This window comes from Sipha flava, unplaced genomic scaffold (assembly GCF_003268045.1).
Source record: "Sipha flava isolate LNK unplaced genomic scaffold, YSA_version1 81_pilon_pilon, whole genome shotgun sequence".
Taxonomy (NCBI): Eukaryota; Metazoa; Arthropoda; class Insecta; order Hemiptera; family Aphididae; genus Sipha; species Sipha flava.
In genome coordinates, this window is record NW_020273623.1 from 1,124,796 (window position 1) to 1,151,485 (window position 26,690).

General features: G+C 25.5%; 2 protein-coding genes across 5 annotated transcripts; one reads left to right on the forward strand and one right to left on the reverse strand.

Moving 5' to 3' along the window:
• Positions 1-1,190: 1,190 nt before the first annotated feature.
• LOC112693198 (dopamine N-acetyltransferase-like) lies at positions 1,191-26,420 on the reverse strand. 4 transcript variants are annotated; one of them, XM_025568159.1, is made up of 4 exons: positions 26,177-26,420; positions 2,515-2,728; positions 1,978-2,266; positions 1,191-1,560 (listed from the first exon to the last, which is right to left on the reverse strand). In XM_025568159.1, exons 2-4 carry the CDS (start codon positions 2,705-2,707, stop codon positions 1,362-1,364), a joined length of 681 nt encoding a protein of 226 aa, XP_025423944.1. In that variant the 5' UTR covers positions 2,708-2,728; positions 26,177-26,420; the 3' UTR covers positions 1,191-1,361. The 4 variants fall into 4 exon arrangements, with proteins under 4 accessions (XP_025423944.1, XP_025423942.1, XP_025423943.1 ...); XM_025568157.1 differs by lacking the exon at positions 26,177-26,420 and adding an exon at positions 23,954-24,083; XM_025568158.1 differs by lacking the exon at positions 26,177-26,420 and adding an exon at positions 17,017-17,131.
• Positions 19,583-21,500, forward strand: LOC112693158 (jerky protein homolog-like). The gene is made up of 2 exons (XM_025568095.1): positions 19,583-21,083; positions 21,400-21,500. Exons 1-2 carry the CDS (start codon positions 19,583-19,585, stop codon positions 21,498-21,500), a joined length of 1,602 nt encoding a protein of 533 aa, XP_025423880.1.
• Positions 26,421-26,690: the final 270 nt, after the last annotated feature.

Here is a 26,690-nt window from a genome sequence, read left to right on the forward strand (position 1 = left end):
TGAGTTTACGAAAATAATTGTAATTTTATTTTTTATAGATATTATTAAGCTCTATAATTTAGAGTTTATACATTTTTATGCTAATTGCAATAGGTTTTTACATAAATTTAAAAAAATCTTAAATTACAATTTTCTACCATTTTTCAACCCTAAGTCTACAATAGAAGGGGTTGAGTAAGGTCTTCCAAATTTTAGCCAAATTACTTTCTTATGTGACTTAACAAACCTAGTGGGTATAGATTAAAATATATTTAATAAAATGTATCACCAAATATGTATATGTATGTATATAAGGACCATCCTAATATATATGAGTGTTAGCGCAGTGTGAAAAACCTTAAGAAATATATTATATTGCCACCAATCTAAAATAACAATAATTGAGCAATTATTAGTAATATTAAATATGCATGTGTGGAATATATTTTTATAAAATAAAAGTTATTTTAAGATTCCTAGTTGCCATTAATATTTCATTGTTATTTTTTAATGTAATTACAGTTTAAAAATATATTAAACTACCTTGAATTCATGCAATTTTTAATAAAAAAAAATTATAATATTATTTTTAAATTGAAATAAAATATGTAATCTAATATGAATTAATTATCATTTTATTTTATCATTGATTTATATTTAAAAAGTTTTTTTATGTTTATAGGTAAACAATTTTTTATAATTATATGTTTGTTAAATTGTATTAGCCTTTAATTATACACAGTGCCAACAATATTTTTGTTAAAAATTGTAATTTAACCATATTAAATTTAAATTTTTTTATGTCAGTTTTTTTTTAAAATTTTTTGTTTTACACATAAATAAAAAAATTATAATAATTAGTAAATTAAAAATATTTATTATTGCATAATAACAATATTTTTATAATAATTTTATTTTGAATAATTCAAGATATTTATTATATTTAATATAAAATTCATGTAACAAAAAAACCTAGGTAATTCACTTAATTTAACATGCTTTTGTATGAAACAAAAATATACAAACTTTATAGAAATAATGATGTTTAACATCAAATTGGGTTGATATTTATTTATATAAATGTGTAATGTAACAGGAAATAAAACAAAATAAATAAATGTTTTATATTAACCAACAATTAAATAAGGTAAAGAACAATATTATAATATTGTACATAGATTAATATATTATTATTATACATTATTATATGCTTGTAATTAAATATTTCTGATTTGCAGTAAACAGAAGTTCGATTGGCAAGTACGTCATAAATATTCTACAGTTATATATAAAAAAACGTATTCGTAATTACTTAATAATTATTATTTTCGTTATTTTTATAGATGAATATTGGGTGTTCTCGTCCAAGTTAAATAATATTATTACAAAGGTAACACATATACTTTGGCATATCTGTGTGGAGATTGTGTTTTAAATACCATTTCACCTTGTTCGTTCACATAATCAGTATAAGCCAACGAATAAATGCATTGGAATCCAAGTCTTTCGACTGCTTTGGCAGAAAAATGGCTGGTACACTCTACATAAATCATTTGACATCCCATTTTCAAAGCATAGTCCCTAAAAATTAAAACAAAAATTTACTATTGATCATTTGATAATAATAAAATTAGCTTAAATACTTCTTGTCGTTGGGTATAAAATGTTATGAATTGTAGAAATAATAAATAGGGATTAAAAGAAAAAAATAGATGTTTTATTTCCCACTGTGGTATCACGAGTAAAATATTGAAATATATTCCACTTGCAGCTGTTTAAATGTAAGTATATATTTATAACTTAAATTCAGTTATTTTAGTGCACCATAATGGTATAATAAATAGTTGAAGAAGAAATAGTATTCTTAGAAAATCATATAAAATAAATAAAATCATATCTACAAACAATAACACACATTAACCTACAACAGACATTTTGGATGCTAATACAAAAAATAACATTTATCTAACAAGTTCAGAAATACAATTTTTTGTGTACTTAGTTTTATCGACGAGAGCTTTGCATACTCCTTGGCCTCTATATGCTTCGTTCACTGTGACAATTTTTATCTCCAATATACGATTTACATTAGGATATTGTTCAAACACATCTGCCTCCTTTTTAATTTTGTCCAGCAAAACAACAATTTCCTTGAACTTTAAATTATCATTACAATTATCATCTTCATCGTCTTCCTCTTCTTCCTCTTCTTCGTTTCTGTGCATTATATTATTCAGAATTACACCCATAATGTCACCAGCTTGTGATACTGCCATAAATGTCATACCTGAGTAAAAGAAAATGTACATAATAAAATTATATTTATACCTAGTTGAGAACTAAAAAAAATAAAGTTTAGTATTCTTATAAAACTAGTAAACAACAATTTTTATTAATTATAATGAAAAAAATTGTATTGTATTGACTAATTCTACTATTCTATGAAGTATTCATCTTTTGTTGTACACTTCGTGAAATAAAAATTTTTTTATGTTATTTTAAATTATTTTATTTTATTTAAGTATTATATTTTACCATATTTTAAATAGCCAATGCAATATTTTTCAAGTTTTGTCGCTGAATCAATTTCTTCTAACAATTGTATAGCTACATTTAAAGGCTCGTCACGGAAAAAGAATTTTTTTAAAAAATTAGCCACAGTTTGTTTATCATTGGCAGTGATCGGTACTATGCTATATGAGTATTTCGCTCCACTATTTTCATCCATATTTTTGAAAAAAAATATTTTCTGAAAACAAAATACAAATCTGTTAGTATTTATATGAAGTAAAAATAATGAACAAATTTTAGCCATACTTTAATCCATCAAACAAAAAATGGTATTTTATAAACAAAATACACAAAATTATGACATCATATCCATTTAAATTATTATTAATGTTATTAAAATATTTATAGTTTAATGATGATTAAGAACTTATTTATTTACTCTTATTTCTAAATAAAAATAAAAATTAAAAATATTTTGATTAAAAAATTCTAGTTCATACTATTTCTATATTTTGTAATTCGTTTATTTTCATTTTTATTATACTAGATACTTATGGCTATAAGGTCTGTTTTATACTTTTTTTTTAAAATTTATATACAAAAATATACATTAAAATAAAAGTATTTCATTGATTTTAATTTCTGAGTAAAGTGAGAGTGATTAACATTAACATTAGAAAAAAAAGATTCAACAGTTTAAGAGTACTGCAGGATATGTTTTGTTCTATTAAAAAAAAACTAATAATAATGATTACAAAAAATAGGAAATTTAATTTTGCTAACAAGTTATAATAACATGCTTTTTTTTTTTTTTTTTGGAAATTGACTTTTTAATTTTGTGTGTACCTATACATCATAATTGAATTGGTCATTTCGAAAAGACCATATATCCATAAAATTAAAATTGTCAGGAAATTTTTAGAGATGAAAATTAAATTTAGATAAAAATTGAAAAAGGTTTGAATTATTTAATTCCCTTGTAAAAAAAAACAAATATGATATGGCGGTCTTGTAAGAAATATGCATTATTATTAGTTAAACATATGTATCACATAAAACTAGTTTTGAAAAGTTATGGAAAAATAGCCTTTCCAAAATTAATGTGAAAGTATTAAGGTATAAAGTAATAAGAAAAGTACAATTTAAAAAAATAAAGATTTAAATAATTATGAAATAAATATAAATTATTATTTTAAAAATGTATTAAAATAAATACAGTATAATAAAATAGATATTAACAACTTAAATTTAATATTTTTTAAATTGATTGTTAATATATTTATAAGGTCGTAATGGAAAGGTATCAAAATACGTTTTCTATGTTATATTTTAGATATTTATTTGGAGATGAGTATAAAAAATATATTTTATAGGCAGGAAATCAATATTTTTTATTTCTACAAAAGGTGTGCAAAGTATATTCATTCAAATATAAATTCAATGGCATTTAAAAAAGACAATGTGCAAGACAATTAAAATTTTTATATACTAAATTATCAAATATTTGTACTAAGTTATATTTATTTTATAATTTATTAAAATATTATTTAACATCACTAGTTTATATTCAGTTATGAAAAATATAATAACAAATATATTTTCAAAGCATTTTCTTGAAAATAATTTTACATTCACACTAAATAAAATTTAAACATAATTTTAGTTAAATAAAATTTATATATTTAACATATATAAACAAATAAATATATAATATACCGAATAATGGAGTGGCAATTGGACAGTGAAAGCATTTTGAATTTTAGTAGACGATTCCATATTGTTTAAATTCTTTGCAAAGACTTGTTAAAATGTTTATTTATGAAAAACAATTGCAATTATGACTACGAGTCGTATATAAAACTACAATAGACTTCTCACAAAAATTGTATGAGCTTTGTTTTACACTTTTCTTTCTATATATACTCAGATAAATCACTAAACACGCCCAATATCCCAATCTATATAGAAAAATCTTGTTCTCAGTCTTTCAACATTTAAGAGGTAAAATATAATAGTGCCCTTCAACGGTCACATGCCGTAACATACTTGGGTGCAATTTTAGATGCGAAGTTTACAGCTTATTAAACCTGCTTACGAGTATAATAAATAAATTTTTATTCGGTTTGCACTTTTTGAAGTGGAAGTACGACTTTTCTACTTCATTGTTTAAAACTCGTTTACTTTCCTTGATATGCTAATCTTTCCTGAGATATTCTTCTCTTATTTTATAAATTGCCTTAGTTGAATTGAATTAGATTTAGAATAAACTTAGATACATTTATAAAAATCTAGTGTTAGGTACTTCAAACTGCTAATTTAGGTTATCTATTTATATTAATTACCGTAGGATAATTTTATATTTGAATATAGTATATCATATAGAAATACAAGTAATATTAATTTTATTTGGATGTAATCAAAATTAAAAAAAAATAATACAAGTATTAATTAGTTACGGTTATTGTTTACATTATATTGCGAATAATCGTTGGTATTTATGCCATTGTATTGAAATGTTGATTGCAGTTTAAGTTATTAAACTGACTTCATCAATACAAAAAATACATCTATTAAAAAAAAAAATATATTCATATCCAATGAATTTATTTTATCGAACACATTAATTAATTAAATGTGTTATTTCACATTTAGTGAGTTATTTTATTTTTAACTTATTATTTCAATTTATTTAAATTTTTTTGCCATTGATGAAAATAATAAAATTAATGTATTTGTTTCTCTTCAAATAAAATTGTATTTTATACAACGATCGTAATATTTTTATAATGGAATTATATATAGTGGTTGAGTGAATTTAAATTTTAAATTATTAAATTATGTGCTTTTATATTTAAGTACTAACCAACATCCAGTGGCTGTTAAAGGGGAGAATTATAAATGGATCGCCCTCCAATTGGGATATGGTTTTTTTTAATTTAGTATATCGCTGGCCATATGCGAAACTAGACAATTTTATTAGGTCAGGCCAAATGAAAAATATAAAAAGTATTTTTACGTTAAATTAACTATTATTTCCTATAATATATTTATAAAAATAAACTTCAAATGTCTAAATTTAACAATAACTAATAAAATCGATTATTTGAATACATAGAATAGACTTATTATGTTCTATTATAATCCTTATTTGTACCAATTATACCTATATACTATTATATTATATTATTGTATTATATGAAACGTACAAATGTATACGTTTACTTGTATAAATATATTATTTATAATGCTTTCATAATTATTAAAATATATAATATATACATATTTTTTGTTAGTATTAGGTCAGACCATGGCCTGACTAGCCTGACCCGTAGTTTTGCCTAAGTCGCTGGCCCAACAACATCTAACTGCAAATTTTCGAACTCATGATTTGATAACAAAATATTTTTTCGTTTTAGCCACTGATAATATATTATCATACTCTATGTCTCGGTCGAGCACGACCGATATAATTATAACTAAAATAATTATTATGACTTTATATCAATTGCGCCGCAAATCGCAGGTAAAGAAAGAAAAATTATGCGATGGAAAAAAGGTATACACCTATTGCGCCGATCGATATTCGAGTTAATACATTTTGCGATTTCCTCATTGTTACATATATTGATGAAAATATAACTTTTCCACCGTATCTTTGGTCATCGTGTAACATATCAGGCAAAAGAACAGCAAATGCCTGTGAGAAACTAAGCGTTTGAGAAATATTTTTATTCATTTTATCCAATTATTTTTGTTTTTTATGAAGTTTTAAAAATAATGTAACGCAAAAATCATAATACGTGTTCTCTTAGTTATCACAAATAGACCAAACTCTAAATTTATGACAAAAAAATAAATAGTAAAATAGACAGTACTGATTTTAATATTAGACTTAAAAACTTTTCAAAATTTGTATGATTAGTGTAAATACCAAATACGTATAATGATAAGTTGGATTTTAATTTTAATTTTTGCTTTTAGCCATTATGATTTTTACTTGTACTGTATAGTTATTATACCGACACAATAGATGTATACTATATAGATAGTGTCCCAAATTCAGTGCAATTGACGAATACCGATTATTATAAGATACATTTTATAAGTCAATACATTTATAACTTTTTTTTTAATACATTAATGTGAGAGTTTTAATATTATTAATATATAAACATTATTATAAATATATACCTATAATCTGTAAATATATTATATATTATATGTATGTAATATGTATATAAAAATGCTATAGGGTGGGAGGGTTGACTTTATTTTCCTCCTTCCTTGATTATCATGTATAACGGCTACTACTAACATCACTACCCAATAATGTCTAATCCCATAAATCTGTGAGGCTATTTTCTATCCCTTCAGCTTCTAAATGTACTCATACTATGATAAAAATAATACTATACATTCTATGTGTTAGATAAATAAGTATTTGTCAAATTTTAAGTAGTCATTGCAACAAGAATTTAAAATTGAAACTAAAATTATTATGTAAATATAATATATTTATACATACAATTTGTTCTTTAAAAAAATATCCATAAATGATAAAAACAGTAGAATTATCACCATCCCTTTGAAAAGTTGACGCAACTGCGTTAAAATTACGCCCTTCGGCCCACTACTGATTACATACCTAATAATCATACAATTTACCCTTTAACACACTTCACTTTAACATTCAATAATGCATTTTAGTTGTATTATTCAGCAAATAATAAAAATAACCAATCAATGCTCTTACTAAAACGCAACAAACTTATTTAATATTAATTTACTCTTATAATAAAAAAACTAAATCATTCATCATTTGTTAATAATTAATTTTATTTACAATGTTTGAACACTTATATACATTTTTAAGTATTTGGATGACTATGTAATACCACAATGTTTTTAAAGATGTAATTCTTTCATTTGTGAAACATTCTTTAATTAATTAAAAATCAATAATTACTATTTAATAGTTATATGACTATTTATAGTCAAGTTAATTTACGTTTAACTACCCTGTATAGATTCTTACTGGGACAGCTCGTCAGGAGAGATTTTGAGACTGCGTCTCCCCTTAAAAGAAAGCAGCTACTAGTAAATACTAACTATTTAAAAATAATTATGTATAAAAATATTTTTATTTGAATTGAAAATATGTTACATCGTTTTCTTTATTTATTATTATAAATTGAAGGCCACAAAATCTATAACCTATAAATAATCGACGGTCGGCGTTTCAGTGAAACTGACACACAACAGGTTCAATCGTAACATGTAATGGTAAAGCTTGTTGGACGGAAGAGGTCGGGGAGAATAAGTCACGTATTACAGACGCTATTGAAACTGGGTTCACGACAATAATTTCTGTACCACTGCGTCGTAGTTAGTCGCTGTACGCTGTCATATGCATTTATTTGCGATTTCATAGATAAAAAAAGATCGCAGAATTGAATTAGTTTTAGTCTTAAATTAAATTAAAAATATTAACTAACTATTAAATTAAGTATCATGTATAATTTATTTTCCAATAAAAGGATTTTTTTTGTTCGTTGTTGCATGAAGTTTATGTTAAATAATTTAAGTCTCCACAAAATATTTACTACGAGCCGTTATTGGATTCCAATAAAAGTTCTGACATATGTGTAATGGCAATAGACCTATGAAAACTGTGACATTTTAATTCTTATACATTGAAATATCTGAATGGCGGGCACTTTCAGTCACCGAAATCTTGTCCACTATTCAGAGGAGGTTTATTTTAGAAATTTATAAAGGGTAAATGTTACAAAGAAAAAAATATACACTTTATTAAATTCAATTATAATGTTATTATATTTTAATTTTTCAATAATATAATAATGTACGAGTATCCGTATACGCATAATAATAAAAAAATATACATATATGTATTTAAAAAAGGGCATAGTTATAAACTTAAATACAATTAAATTTGATGGGTAAAAATCGGTCAGCTTGGTTTGTTTATAGCGATATAGTTTCTGTTCTCCGTCTCAATTTCGTTAGAAAGTTTATTTGATAAAATTACCAACGATAATCGTTGATAACTAACGAAATACACAAAACATAAGCAGTTAATACCTTGATATTTTTGTCATGGTTATTATCCCATAACGACTTTAAGAAGTTCAGATAAGACGCTCTAGTGTTCTTCTGTCACCTTTTTGTCATAGAATTTAAATTAAGATTAAATTAATTGTGAACAATTTGAAGAGTCCGTTATTCGGAGGTTTTTAAATTTTAAAGTAATGAACATATCCTTGTTTCCAAAAAAATTTTCGCTATTAGGAGATGATCGATAGGGGAGGTTTCACTGTAATTATATTTTTAAAGTTTTATTCCTTCTTATTGTACCATTAATAAAAACTTCATGTAAGTCTTTAGTATAATTTTGTATACTAAATTCAGATTTTTTTCCAAGCTTTATCCATTTAAATCTATAGGCTGAGTTCATTAAAATGTGTACGCTTTTTACTTAGTTTGAGTAATTATTATTAAATGTTTTTCTTGTTGCTAGTTTAAATTTTCTTCGTTTTTACTTCGTTCACAACTATAGAGTCGGCAACCTTCTAGTTTTTCATATCCATGTGTCTCGATTTCCTAGATATTTTTCCCGCCATCTGCCCTTACGTAACTTTTAATTTATAAGTTTTTAAATAGTTCAATGACTACATTTATTTAAGTAGACAATAAAATAGTAACTAATTTTAAATAAATGGCTATTAAATATTCTATGCCTATAATTAAATACATTTCTGCTTATAATATTGTTATAATCCTATTACAAATCTAAAGCTAGAATTTGTATAGTGTGGAAAAATGTCTGCAAGAGTGACTGGAAAAAATTTTATTTAACAAAATGCTAAGAGTAGAAAAATAAATGAATACATTTAGGCTCAACACACACGGGCAACTTTACAACCACACCAAAACCACTAAACGGTAGTCGTTCGTGGGTGATATATTAATTACATGTAAAGTAATACGAAAAACGCAGACGAACACAAACGGTCAACTTTCAGACCTCTTTCCGACGGCAGTCGCATCGTGTCACCGGTATCATCCACAAAGTCGTGGCCCGTCGGTGGTTGAGTACAACACACACGAGCGACACGCCAGGCACTTTAAAACCATTCGTCACCAGCATGATATTATCAGTATATATATATATATATATATATATAAATAGTTATCATAAAATTATATCAAAAATGTAATTATTGTTACGTTTTCTGCATAACAAAAGTGTTAATAACAGTGCTTCTTCGTCGGAATCCATTTTTACAGTGGTCAGTAGGTAAGGTCTAGGTAGATCATACATTATTTTATTTTTTGTGGTTGTGGTGTGGTTATGTCGGTGACAGCTAAACCACAAACAAGTGATTCAAAAGTGATTGTTCCAGCGACCACAAAACCACATGCCAACCACAAAAAAAGCGCTCAAAAGTGGTCTATGTGTATTAGGCTTTATGGTGTTGACTTTTTTTTTGTATTAGTAAACATGGTGTAACCATTAGTTTCGACAATTAATGACTTGTAACGAAAAATAAAAAATTAACATAACAACGTGACAAAAATAATTACAAAATTGAACAAAATAATACAAAAATATGTATCTAACTACAAAATTTGATTGAAATATATTTAAATTTTGAAACCAGTTTGATGAAATAAATAGAGAGTGTAAAATATGACAGATTGGAAATTGCAGAAAAGTATAAACTGAGGGTTGACTGGAATATTTAGAGAATTTAATAATGTAATAAGGCTTCTGCGTTGAGCGAGAATGTATGGACAGTCAAAAAGTATATGTGTAATATCGCAAATAGTGGAAGTGATATGGTTGGTGCAGAAGGGGGAATCATTTAGTCCGAGTTTGAAAGAGTGCGAGGGAAGTAAAGAATATCCAAAACGAAGGCGGGAAAAGAAGAATATACTTTTTCGAGATAATTTTGACTTATGGAACCAGGGGAGAAGAGAAATAGATGGCATAATCGTCCTATACTAAGTGGAAAATCATGAGGAAAGCCTTACCAATTGCGGAGCCATAGTTTATTGGCGTTATTTTTACCTATTGGACAACAATTTAACCAGGGTATTGCACTAGTAGAATATCTTAGCCAGTGTATCTGCGGTCTCATGATTATGGATCCCAGTATGGCTGGGGACCCAGAGAAATTTAATATTAAAATCAAACTCGAAGATAGCATAACGTAGGTATTTGATTTTAATTATGAGTGGGGAGGGGGAATTTTAAAAACATTTTAAGCCAGAATTTATAAGCATGAAAGGGAATTAGATTGACGTTGATATTTTGCATATTCTAATTAAATACAAAAGAAATATGCGATGTGGCAAAGGGTGTTATTTAAGCATAAATATAAATTTGACAACTGAGATTGAGCTAGTATATTATGAAATAAATAAAAAGTGGTTGATATTTCTATTGTATTATTTGAATAAAGTTTACGCTATTATTAATGCATTTTTCTACCTCAATTTCTATCAATTTAAATTTAAGTATCCGATTTGCTAAAACAAAATAACTTAATTATGATTCAAATATAGAAGTATATCATTCAAAAATAAAAGTAAGTAAGTATATAGTATAAAGTAAGTATATCATTCAAAAATAAAACAAAATTAAATTTTAAATTAAATAATGTGAATGCCTTGCAACGAAATATCAAGTGCAGTATTAAAATTTTGAGATAAATATCTTCTTCTTTGGGTCTTCTGTCGTTAAACTGATTTGCTGAATTCCTCCATGCTTTCCTATTGTAACTTAATTCCTTTAGTTCCTTGTAGTTATCTTTTCCCGTGTCAATCATGATTTGTTTCATATATTCCATCCTTAATCTTCCTCTTCCAATATAACCTTCTACGTCACCTTCTATAACATTCCTCGTTAAACTATCATGGCGCAGTATGTGCCCTATCATTTTGTCTCTTCTAATCTTAATACTATGCCACAATTGTCATTTTTCCTTGACTATAATTAGTACTGCTTAATTTTTCATTTTTTTTTTTTTTTGAGATAAATATAGATCGAATTAAAGATGAAAAAGGTATGGAAAGGATAAAACAACAAAATGAGAGTACTCTTAATTAACATTAATGTAAGCAAATGTTTATATATATTTAGATTTGAGAGTGTTAATGGTGTATGTCATTATATTCATAAAAAAAATGTTAACTGAAATTTGGTTCAATTATTGAGTTCAACCTAGGTATGCTTTTCAACAAAAAGTAATTAAAGAATATTTACTGAATTTATATTCCACTAACAATAAAACTGCAACTGTTTGATGTATAATGCGCACCATACATAATAGAAATAAATTTATCCATACTTAATAAATTGAGGTCATTCGTATGGTAATGTTAAAAAGACAATTGATATTCTGATAATTTATCATTTATTTCAAGAACAAAACCAGTATAATTTTTCTTCTTTTATTTTTTAAAAATGTTGAATAATTGTCAAATAATTCAATAATTTATTTTTTTTCATTCAATCATTGTTCAAAAATGTATGACATCAAACGAATTCGGTATTTTTCTTTGTAGTTTTAATTGTTTAAAATAAATTATATTGGAATATCTAATGATTTAAAAATTAAGCTAAACTTATTATGTGATAAGTCACGTAAAAAAAAAAGCATTAAATCGAAAATTTGACTATCATTTTTTTTTATACAACATTTTTATTATGGAGACCTATAAATAGTTTGAATTATATTTCACTTCCGTTTTCTCAGCCTATTTCGAAGGAATAATTGATGAATAACAAACAATAAGTTTCAGTTTACCAACTTTCTAATTATGGTTATAATATATTTTAAAAGTATTCAACATGAATAAATGAATTATCTATAAATATATTTTAAATTCGTTTATCTATGGATACTAAAATAATATAGCTGAAATTATGATAAATAAACAACGTAGTGTATAGTACATTATTTATTTTTTATCTGTAAGTTTTTTTTTTATAATATTAGTATTTCTAGGTCATAACTTTTTTATTGTCATTCCTCATCTATTCAATTTGATTTATTTTACACAGGAAATACCATAAGTATATTTAATTTTCAAGAATAAAAAATATTTAATTTGAATTCAAATATACTAACTAGTTTTTTATTTTGAAAATGAGTATAGTCCAATATCATTAATGCATCAAGAGTATTATGTATATTCAATTGATATATATATATTTATAATATTTACAATATTTTATTTATAATTCTTAACTTCAGAAAAAAAATATCATTTGAAACAATATTTTTGGTAACAGATAATACTTTTCTTAATTGATAATCGATTATAATAAGATTGATTATTTTAGAAAACTTACAATTTCTGTTCTCACCAGATCAATGTGAAAATACGTTTTTATTTTAGTCCATATTGGTCGTTAATAAATTAAGAGTGATTACCAATTTGCAATCTTGACGTAAAGACAATAGAAAACACATAACAAATAACAAAAATATAAAGGAATTGCCTATACAATACTCCTTATACATTTTTTTGTTTTAATTTTTTCAAACTCGATTATGTATTAATATAGCACTTAAATTTGAAAATTTCTAATTGTTTTAATTTATTAAATAATTTTTATTTTATGAGTACGAGTTTGTTTTTTTTTCTGAAACTAATTTCAATACCAATTTTTCGTTTTGTAAAGAGACATACAATTTATTTATGTAATATGAGTTCCCAAAAATTATGCCGATAGTTTTCACACTTTTTACCATTTATTTATTTGTCCATTATATTTAAAATTAAATTATTATACCTTATGTATTAGATTAATATATTTCTCCTGATTCAATTATATTAATAAAAACAGTATAGGAGAATGTACCTCAAGGAAAACGTCCAGTTGAAAGGCTGAGACTACACTGGGAAGATAGGATTGAAATTGAGACCAGGTATGGAGTGAAAGGAGCTAGCTTGAATAAAGAAATTTGGAGGCAAATCTATTGGACGATATGGTCTTGAAGACTAGTTACGAACGTAGAAGAATAAATGGGGTCTATGGAGTATATAAGATTGTGAAATTAGAGATAAATTTCTAAAATAATTATACTTTTTACTATTTTCTTTTTTAAAAATTGCAACTAGTTCATCGGTTGCGATGTTACGATGGGAATATTAATAAACACAAACGATTCGTTACCAAGGTAGTCGAACGTCTTTTTATTGTATTATACATAAATCATGCCATTGTAATCTAATTTCCAGTGTTTACTGTAATTCAATAAGTACACGTTTCCTATGTATTGCATAGCAGGTACAGGTACGGAACTACTGTAGCCGATACTTATAATACATTTTTCTCTTTCCACATTACACTCGTAAATAATATTAGCACAGAAATACTGTCACATGTATATGTATACAATATACATATGTAATATATACATATATATGTATGTTTAGCTTTACCACTGACAACTCACAACCGTATTTCCCTATTTTGAAAGCCATATGATTTATAATAATTTGCCCTTGGATAAAAATGTCCAGTGGAATATATATATATATGAAAACAAATTTTTACATAGGTAAGTAAAATAATACATAACGAATAATATGCTATATTATATTATATATACATATATACCTATATATGTATGTATAGCTCTACCACTGACAACCTGCAGCAGTATTTCACTATTTTGAAGCCATACGTTTCATAATAATTTTCCCTTGGACAAAAATGTCCTGTGGAAATAAATATATATAAAAACAAATTTTTACATAGGTAAATAAAATAATCCAAAAACGGATAATATGCTAATATGCATTAAACGTTCAAAACCTTGACAACTTTTAAAAATATTTTGTCTTATTTTGTTTTATAAATTTAGGATCGTTCAGTATCAATACCATCATAGACACATGCGTGCAAATATTGTGCACCCAAGGCCGGATTAAGGGGGTATATAGCCGGGGCGGTACCCCCGGGGCTTTCTCGAGTTATTTAAATTACATTACTCAAGTGGCCGTCTCTATTTTGTATACAGTCGGCTATCCTTTTTTCATACTGTCCATAACACTTTGTAAGATATGCACATCGATAGCTGTAATTTCCCGTCTAATGTTTTCTTTTACTTCTAATAGTATCGTTCTGCGTGCGTAACGAGCGGCTTTATAAAGCATTTTTTGTCAAAAGGGCCCATAGAAAATTTCTGCCCCAGGGCCCAATATGTGCTTAATCTAGCCTTGTGTGCACCCTACAATGATCATTGCTTATTTTCTGGTTTTCATAACGTCTGCATCCATGTTATTGCTCGGGAGCAGGTACTGCTATATACATATGAAACGTTCTTACGACGGAACACACTAATGCGAATAAGTAGAAAAATTTTCTAAATCAAGTTTTCTACTTGCTGTAGAAAATATATTGAAAAATACACTACAGTATGTACATAAAAATATTTTAGACGGAAGGAATTTGCTTCGAGATGTTGGCTACTCAACTATATACCCACTGCATGTTTATTTACCTCGTCGCGCAATGTTACGAGATACAATTTTCGTAAACAATAAATTTTGGTTAATTTTAATGAAATATGAAATGAAATATTACTATGGAAATTGATCAGATATTTTTCGGAATAGAATTTTCGTGCGTTTGAATCATGTAATCGGTAAAAATAAAAAAGTTTTTTAACTATAAAAATAGTCACTTGATAATTCGAACCTGGATAACTCGAAAAAACTCTATAAATCGAATTAAGCGCTTGGTCTCCAGAACGTCTATAATTAGAAGGAAATAAATGTATTTTGATTCCCTCAATAATCCGAAATGTCAAAAAATGTAAAAAAGACACTCTACAATTTGAATTTTTCTTTTTCAGCATTTCTTTAATTGGAATTTCTTTAAACAAGATAATATAAAAATTATGTACATATATATATAACATATATAAATAAGCTATTTGACGTAATCATTATCAAACTAATAACGACGACGATAAAATACTCGTATTATCGTACTTATACAAAGAGATCACAAATTTAAAATATTGAAATAATATAGAAAAAAGCATTACAAAATATTTTAAAATTCAAATGAAATGGCTTTTGAGTAACAAAATGTTTGTGCTTTATGGGCTACGATTCAAACATATCATATGTCAAAATAATTATAGACGCTTGCCGGACGAAATATACGCATAATTCTGAGCCTTTAATTAAATTTTTCCTGCAAGCGACTTTATTGCTATAATAATATTTATTTTTTGAATTTTATAATTATTTGAAGTTAATGATTTTATTGTCACTAAAGTATATACTAGTAGGCAAAGCTCTAGGTTAGCCCATCCATAAACTTCAAAAGATTTTGGAGAATTGTTTATGATAATATATTCGTAATTCCATGTATAGTAAAGCGAGGAAGTCAGCTAATTATATATATTTCTACACAAATGTGTTTGTTAAAATGAAAATTATAACATGTTTTTTATGGGGAAATAGTTTGATTATAAAATAATGTGACTAAACGCATTCATCAGCAGGAAGATATTTTTAAATTTTTAAAGATTAGTTAAATTTTATAATTAATTATTATTTTATAATTAATATTATAATTAATTATTATAATAAATTATTATAATAAATTATTATAATTAGATAAATTTTTAAAGTATACATTTAGTTGAAATGGATTCATATAAAAAAAGAGGACGAACATTGAGTTTAGTACAAATAATAATTACTATAAATATATTTCGATCTTTCTGTTTTTAAATGAAATTACTGTGTAATTTATGCGATTATTTCTATATATAAAGATGCTTATTATAACAACTATATATAATATTATTATTTTTATTTATTATAGAGTATTATGTTAACATCAATAAATTGTAAATGAAAACGAAATATTTGAATAAGCAGAGTAAATGGTTTAATGAACACTAACGCGAACAAATTGCAGAGAATATTGAAGAAGATATTAAAGAAATTTGTTGTGATTACAATTGATATTAACTATTGATCATCGAACCTGATTTTTTGTTAACTAACTGAATTCGAACCGAAAATTGTCGAAGTATTGTGAATCCCCGAACTGATAATTGTTAAAACGAACCAAAACCGAACCATACAATTACATTTTTTTAACGAACTAAAATTCAAACTCATCATTTTTTTTCTTTTACAAAAATATTTAAATTATAAAAATTTTACTTATATTGTGTTGAATATAATATATTCATAGATATATAACTATATAATAAATGATAAATAGTCTTGATTAATATCCAATACTATTATAATACTTTTATTTTAATTACTATAAAGTAGAGAAGATAAGTTTTAGATATTGTTTGATTAAGAATATTTTCAAGTTCGCTCTTTCCAGAAATGGTAAATTTAATTTAATTTTAGGCATAAAAACATTAAAAAAAAAAAAAAAAAAATGCTAAGATTTTTAAATAAAATAGATTTTTAAATATTATCAATAAATTGATCAAAATAACATACCTGTTAAATGTAGTAACAGTAATTAGTAGAAGTAATGTAATAACATACGTTTGTGTCTTCAAATCGACACACGTCAATACTTAGTGATAAGTACATTGAATACGTTTAAGATGAAAATTCAAAATATCAATAGTTTTAAAAACCAATTGCAATAGCAAATTATGAGCAGTCACAAATATCAATTTTCTGACGTTTACGTTAAAGATTGTCCTACGTAGTTACAAATATTTTTAGTATTAATAATTATGGTCCGAATATCTGTTTTACCTGAAATGACTCAAATGTACGTGTTATTTCATTGTTATTATAAATATTGTCAGTCGACATTTCATTTGTTTTGTGTCCATAAACATACTATATACGCATATAATGTGTGAAATTTAATTCAAAATGAGTAACAAAAATTGTTTGTTTATTTTTACAAACAACAATTATCAGTAACATATTAAAATACACAGTGATATAGTAACGTTTTCAGACCGTTTCTAATAAAATTATTATTGATTATAATTCGGTGCCTCTGTGGACTATTTATCTTACTACGATAAATATTCGATACTATACTTGTATCGTCACTACTATAAATCTACTGATCTACATCTTATTCATGTTTTCTAACAGTCCATTTCTAGGATGTTCTTTAGCTTCTCTAATTTTCTGATCATTATATCCTTCAATCTCATCTGAAGAGCTTTTCTTGTAATTGATGATACTATACCTTATTTAATTGTCTTTCCATTGGATCTCCCAACAGAGATTATGCGTAAATGATAGAAGTTTATTTGTTTTGGAATAATATGACAAGACTATTGTTTTAACCTAATTTAACATCTTTGGTGGTAGTAAATTGTACAAAGTATGCAAGTATACTTATAGTTTTCTGCAGTTTTTCATCTCATTATGAATTGGACTTAAGTCATCATACTTTAAAAATGTCTAGGTTTGATTTTATTAAAGATTTTTCAAAATATTCAAAAATATTACAAATATTTATTTTCTTAACAATATCTTAACCATAAGAAATTTAAAATTTTTTCTGCATTATGATTTAGTTATATAAATGTCAATAAATATTTTTTGACAAATATTACAACTATAAGTACTAATTAGCAATTAATATTAAGTATTTTATGAATTCAGGCCACATCTATAACTAACCTTTAAAAATTACATTGAACTTATTATGTTAATTGGAAATCCTTTTCTTAGTTTATAATAATGACTCTATCATAACCATAGATCAAATATCTAAAAGAGTTCAAATTGAAGTAACATATAAATCTCAGTCAGATAAATGACAACATGTCAGTAATTTCAACTTTGATATAAATTTAATGTTAAAAAAACAATTCATAATAGTATTACAATTTTCAGGAAAATACATCATTATAAAGCCATATTTATCTATGACACAAGTTTTAAAATTTATGTTACGTACAATATTTCCAATGATAATTTAACAATAGTTATAATAATTCATTATTTATAAATTACTATAAAATGTTAAAAAATCGACTAATTTTGAAGCTATATTAAAGTATAAAAGTAGTATTAAATATTCGTATAACAAGTGTAACAATTATAACAAGTTAAAACTCGTATAATTAACAACAAATGATTTCTAAATATTACTCCAGAATTCATACATGACAATTGAAACATGTCATAATTATAATATAAGATTTTTTAATGGGGGGGGGGATGAAAATGTATTAAAAAGTAAACCATGGAAACTAAGCCCCTACGTCCCCTTTCTTATATAAAAATAACATATAATAAATTACAACATATTATATGCAATGTTTTGAAAATAATAACAAATCAAAATATACTTATTGATTATATTCATCAATTTGATTATTATCAAGGCTCATAAGTTGTTACTCTAAAAAAGGTTGTTATAAGTGCAATAATATTCTCATACATTAAGGCGCATAAATATATATTAAAAATATACCAAATTATTGCTTACTCGGATCTGCTTCAAGTATACCAACAGATATATTATCAATAAGTTAACCCTTGATATCGATACTTTCGTAATATTCAAGATAAGATTAAATCCTTCTTATTAGTATGATAGATGAAATGTCAGGGTACACAAAAATATAAAAAATAGTATTTAAACTTTGAAATATGCAACATACAATTTCTCATTTACTTTCTTAGTTAAGTTAAGTTTTCTGAAACAAATCTATAGCTCACATAGACATCCTTAAGAACTCAAAAAAAATGCAAATGCTATAAATTGTTATACAGTAGAGTGCCGCTAATCCGGACAATTTATGTTTCGTATTTAGTACTCATGTATAATATATATATTCGGGAATACCCATAGTTAAGATATGGTTTAAACCTATCGTTTCGATTAGGTACATATGTATTGTGATATTATTTCATGTATAATATATATATTCGGGAATACCCATAATTAAGATATGGTTTAAACTTATCGTTTCGATTAGGTACATATGTATTGTGATATTATTTCGTTTAGTGGTGATTGTGTACCAGTGTAGACCGTTCCGTTTATTTTTTCCTCTGCTTATTATAAAAACAACATAAAATGACAACTTCGGTTAAACGTAAGAAAGTAACTGTAACAATGGAACAAAAACTCCAAGCTTTATTTCGTATTGATGCTGGTGAATCATTAACAAAAATCACGCAAGAGTTAGGAGTGGGTAAGCAAACCGTTTCGGATTGGAAAAAAAAACGAATAGAAATTGAAAATTTTTGTGCGAAAATGGTGAGCGCGGACAGCTTAGGTAACAGACGCACATTAAGAAAACCAAACAACGAAGCTTTAGACGAGGCTTTGTACATTTGGTTTTGTCAACAACGTGAACAAGGAGTTCCGTTGTCGGGTGTTACATTACAAGCTATCGCGATAAAATTTAATGAAAAATTAAAAGGAGATCCTACTTTTGCTGCTAGTGTAGGATGGTTGTCTCGGTGGAAAAATCGACATGGCATTCGTGAACTTGGTGTAAGTGGTGAAATTTTATCAGGTGACAAGGTTGCAAGTGAAGACTTTAAAACGAAATTTGAAAAGTTTATTAGCGATGAAGACTTAATGCCTTGCCAAATATTTAATGCTGACGAAACTGGGTTGAATTACAAAATGCTTCCAAAAAAAACATTAGCCTCAAAACTAGATTCTGTAGCCAAAGGATATAAAGTGAAAAAAGAACGAGTAACTTTACTTCCTTGCAGTAACGCTTCTGGTGATTTAAAATTTCCACTTTTGGTGATCGGAAAATCAGTTAAGCCTAGAGCTTTCAAAAACGTTAATATGAGTGCACTTCCAGCTCAATACACTTCACAAAAATCTGCTTGGATGAACGGAAACATTTTTAAAAATTGGTTTTTTGAAACATTTGTGCCTACAACAAAGACATTTTTGAAACAGAAAAAACTTCCAGAAAAAGCAGTATTGTTTATAGATAATGCTCCATGTCACCCTAGTGAAAGTGAATTACGAGATGGTGAAATTTATGTGAAATTTTTGCCACCTAACGTGACGTCATTGATACAACCAATGGATCAAGGTGTTATTGAAACGACAAAACGGCTTTACAGAAAAAAGTTGATCATGTTTCTTTTAGAGCAACAAGAAGCGAACCCGTTAGTTAACTTTATGGATCTTTTAAAAAAAGTAACAATAAAAACTGTTCTTTATTTAGCCGCAGAAGCGTGGGAAGGAGTTAAGCCAGAAACACTTCAAAAAAGTTGGAAAAAATTGTGGCCTAATATTCCTCAAGAAAACTATAGACGAGATGAAACAACTTCAAATGAAGACACTGATTTCATTCAAGTTTTTCAAGAGTTGGAAGGTTGTGCCGAGGTGGAAGCAAATGATATTTCTGAATGGATAAACGGTGACACTGATGTTGGTCATCAGGTTCTTAGTGATGATGAAATTGTAAATGCATGTATTGAAAACATAGAAATAGAAGTTGACAGTTCAGAAGATGAAGATGATGGTACAGATCAATCAACGGGCCCAACACATGGTGAAGCAACTGCAATGCTGGAGCAGTTGATGACTTACTTCGAGAAACAAAGTGAAACATCGCACAACGAAATTACGTCAATCTTCATTAAAACAAAAAAATATCACGGAGTTTTTCAAGTCTTAATACATATGTACATAATAAAAATAATAATGTTACCTAATGTAAAATTGTAAATCAATAAATTTTGAATTCGTATAAATACATGAGGTGTTTTTTGACAGTATATTTATTGTGTTATTATTTATTGTGTTTATTAATGAGTAAGTTAAAAAAAAACGTCATTTCGTTTAATCCGGAGAGAGTCCGGTCCCATCTAGTCCGTATTAGCGGGACTCTACTGTAATTGGTTATTGCTAAATTTCAGTTGAACATAAACATCAAAGCCATTTAAAAAAAAGACCATGGAGGAAATCCCTATCCCCCATATCCTTCTCCGTGAGAACACCCATGTATATTAAAGATTGATACGTACAAAATATATCAATTAATACATTTTTCTTTTCACCAAGAAACAAAGAACCATTAATAAATTAAACATATAAAATCTACTGAAAAATATAACACTGAATATTTCTAAATTTGTTAGTTATACTATTTAAGATTAATCTACGGAAATATAATTATCAAACATTCATTACAGCATAATGGGTTATTTTATCATTTACGATTTAAAGTTTTTATATTTATTATGAGTTATAATATATCTTTTAATATTTGAATACATTTTGTCTAATAAAACTATTTTCAATATTTGTTAAACTTCTATTATAAAATATATGCATTTATTAATTATTAATCCAATTTTTTGAAGATAAGAGTAAATTTATATTATTGTGGTTTTAAATTTTACAAAATAATGGACGAATAAATAATATAATTCATTTTAAAAACATAAGTAAAAAGCTCTAATTACTAATAAGTAAAAAGTAAATAATAATTAACAATTTTATTTTTTTTAGTTTTATACTGTCATATTTACATGACAAATAATGTAAATATGTGTTATTTAAGAAAATAAAAAAAACTTTCCTTTTATAAATACGATGGATGATTTTTAGCTAAAGAATTGTAATTAGATGTGCATAGTTATATGTTAATAATATGTGCATGCATACGTTTGTGCGTCTATACTATTTTTAAATTGCTAAGACATAAGTTTTGAAGGGAATTTAAATATTTTATTTGGAAATACGAGTAAGTAAGTACTAAATATGTATACAACAATTATTATTATAACTAAACAATGAATACCTTTATACATTGTATGAAAAAATAATATTCGTAATTTAATAACGTGTTTTGACTTCAAAATATGTAAAACATATTTATACCAAGATAAGCATAATTATGTTTCTTTATTATATTGTTGAAGAAATAAAGATAAATTGCAAAAGAACTACGTTTATTTTTTTTTATATTATTTATAGTTATAATAGTGAAATATAAAATAGTATGGTGTTGATGAAGTATAAAATAAAATTAGTAAATTGTACTCTCATCGTGTGAAACACAGATTCTGGTTAGATTCTTAAAATTATCAAAACGATTAGATTTCTTATAGCTGTTTATAAAATAGCAATTTTTTTTTTAATTTTCCTATTAATTATAAATTAAATGAAATCATATAACAATATGCAATTTCAAAGAATAATTTTACTTCTCATTTAAACATCATAGTACTTATTTCCATTTAGTTTACATATTTTGATTTGTTTTAAGAGTCTAACTGAAATGAGAAAAGTATTTTAAATCGTATTTCGAATGTGTTATTTTCACGATAAAAGTATAGTGAATATTTTTAAATATTATTTGAATGATTAATTAATACAATAGACATTTTTTTACTCTGCATATTACCGTTAAATTATAAAATATTTCCGTAGCTTAAGAAGTGCTTATAATATATTTATGCTTTGAAATATTTAGATTAAATATAAACCAAGAGCATAATAAAATACATTTTCAATAATGAAATCAATATCAAACACATGTTTTAATATAAATTATTGATAAATAATAATATTTGATAAATTAAATAAATTGTAATATTATATTCATAATATCTTGCTCGTTATAATTCTTAACAATGATCTTAATCAAAACAATTAGTTAAAAACATAATATTTACTAAAAACAATTGCGATTTATTTTAACCGATAATTTATTTATCATATTAATGCATACCATATATAGTCTCGTATTATTATTACTATTATTAAATTCAATTTCGATTCTTTGTTTTTGTAATTCTATCTACTATTGATAAAAGTGAATTTTTATAATTTAATTTACTTTCTACTTAATTTAACTATGTAATTTTTAACTTCCGAAAATATTGAATAATTTTATAGTCATTAAATATAAAATAAATGGAATCGACCGTCATAAATAAATAAGCATACAAGTAAGTATATATTTGTATAAATAAGATTTATATAAATATATATATTGTATCAGTATTTTCTAAGAATTTAACAAGACAAATGACCAAGATATTAATTAATATACAACAACTGATTAAAATTAGACTTATGATATAATAATGTAATAACCCTATCATAATTTTATAGTTCATAGTTTATAAACTATATGGTCATATATAGTAATATATTTTATATGGTGTAAAATTTGAAGTCCATTTTAAAATACTTATAAAATATTTCGCATTATTCATAAATGGAATAAAACATGTTTCAGGTGTTAAAGTTTCGATAACTATAATAATATTTTAACGACGTATATTTTTCTATTAAAATTATATGTATGGTATAGTTAATAACAATAAAACATAATTTATATAATTTTGAACGAAACACTTCTCTAAGCATTTAAAAATATAGTTATTTGAAATATCTTTCCAATTAAACTGAACAAGTCACTTAAAATATCGAATTTTAACAACAATGATATGTACTTACGTAATTTAGTATAAAATGTTGATGATTTATTACAATCGTTATTGAAACTGATACTTTTTTTAATGTCGTACAATATATTTTAAATCACTTTTCGTTATTGATCAATGGTTATCAGTTATTCTTTATTATTTTGCTGTAAGACAGTTTTAATCTACAATACATTGGGGAATAATAATTATAATGAAAAAAAAGTGTTGTCCAATATTTTATATTGTATCACGTCATATTTATTCATCTGTGTAAATACATACATCCCTACTTTACACACAATTCTGGATATAATATTAACTGTATAATATATTTAATATGAAAAAGTCTATATTCCAACCCAGTTGGAAAAAGTTCAATAATTTAAAGTATCGAATGCGGAATAAGTTAAAAATAATTAATTCTTGTAAATATATAATTGAACCATTTCTTATTAATTAATATATATCTATATAAAGTTATATAAAGTTAATAAAGTAATCCTCAAATCCATTATTTGAGTAACTGGAATAATAATGATAAATAATACTTTAAAAAGTTTAAGATAATAAATAAACAAAAGTACATTTGATACACACTTAACTTAAGTTTAATACTAGAAACGTATATATATTTGTTGTGAGGCAATGTTTGCCCTAGTAACGACCTTTATACGCATTTCTTTTAACTATATTAAACGCTTCCGAGATCTATTATAAAAAAAACCGTACTTGTCAATCTACTTTTTTAAAATGCATTATCTATTTAAAAAATAAATATCTTGATTGTACATAGTATAATAAAGACTTATATTTAAATAAAAATTTAATTTAATTTCTTTTATCAGAACTATAATTAACCCAATCAATTATTAAAATTCATTTTTAATTTACAGTTATTCTAATTATACGTAAAATGTTTTTCTTAGACATTCATTAGATACTAAATAAGCACAAATTATACAAATATACAATTCATGTAGAATCTGAAGTTTTGTAAATTTATTATTCTATTAATAATATCGCACTATCAGTGCAAGAGGGCCATGCATCAAAAATATTAAATTGTTCAGGACAGCATTTTTAATGTGTGATAATTTATAGTAGTTTGTAATTTTCTTCTGCTAAATATCAATATGACTAACTAGACCAGACATTTTCTTATAATATTGTTATTTACAAGTATAATTTAAAGGCCACATTTCGTATTACGGCTTTATTGTTTTCATCTACCTCTCGATCTGTCTTAATGCAATAAGTTTATTTATATAACTGACAATTTAAATATATAATTACATAAATCACACCACTCTAAAAAAAAAGAAAAAAAAATAAGAATTCGGAGGTATTAAAAACGTAAATTTAAAATTTTTTGATATATGGTCCTCTTGCACTGATAGTGCGATATGTATAATTGTTATAAAACATTAAAAAAAGACGTGCAAATTATACGTTTCAATAAATTATTTTAATATTTATGTTATTACTCACTATCATATGATTTTAAATTAAAATGTATTCCGAAATTCTTTTGAAAATCATAAAATTGCGTTCAGAGTAGTTCAAATGTATTTTAAATTTAAAAATCTGAAATTGTTATTTAAATTAGTTTTATTAAATATAAAATTATTTTATTTTTTTTATTTTGCCTTTGTCATAAACATTACAGTATAAAAAATATTTAATTTAAAATATTTTAATGTTTGATTACTGAAAAACTATATATTTTTAATAAATGTATTTTAGTTATGAAATAAATATTAAACATTACACGTTTTAATATTTATTTTAATCCATAAATGAAACTATATAATATATAATATATATAAATAAAATCTCCTGTTTAGTATTATTTTCAATATAATATAATTTAATTTAGGTTATAACTTAAATTAAGAAATAGATAAAAATGTGTATTATCAGCGTGTATACATAGATCCTACCAAAAGTTATTTATTATCGGATGAACAATACACTATAACTATTAATAGTACATAATCGTCCGTTACATGTCACCTAATAACATGCCAGTGACTTTAAATTAAAAATAATTGTGTAAATAAATGAAATAAATATAAATTATATTTTACTGCAATGCATTGTATACATGTCTGATATACGTCGCAAAAAAAAAAAATAAAAAATAAATAAAAAACAACAATAATAAATGAACACATAATTAACACAAACAAAGCAAAAAATAGTTGCATAATATGTAGATATAAACACATATGAGACTATATTCAACGGTTTTTACCTCGAAACGCGTAATCGGTTTTAATCTGTTGATCTGACGGAGAGGCGCCGCGACGTGATAATACAACGCGTGACGACGAGAGAGAACGAGACGGAGAGTAGTGTGAGCGAGAGGTAGTGTGTGTGTGTGTGTGTGTGTATCTGTACGTGAAAGATAGTGAGAGAGAGAGTGAGTGAGTGAGTGAGGAAGAAAAAGGAGGAACGAGTAGTGATGTAGAGAAAGGAAAAGAGCGAGTGAGAGACGGTATCAGGGGTGAAGGGTTGCGTGGTGGTGACGACGGTAGGGTTGTGTTGTATATGCGCACCACCGGCAAGTGAACAGTGACAGAAATATAATATTATGCGTGTGCGTACACTGTGCGTATATGTGCAGCAGCAGCAGCAGCAGCAGCGGTAGTGGTAGTGGTTGTGGTGTTCCGATGATAAGCGGCGTCGTAGTACTACGCGCGGGTCTGACGTCCGGACGCTGGTATCCGCGGCCGCGAACGGGTTGCCATGACGACTCCAGGGCGTCT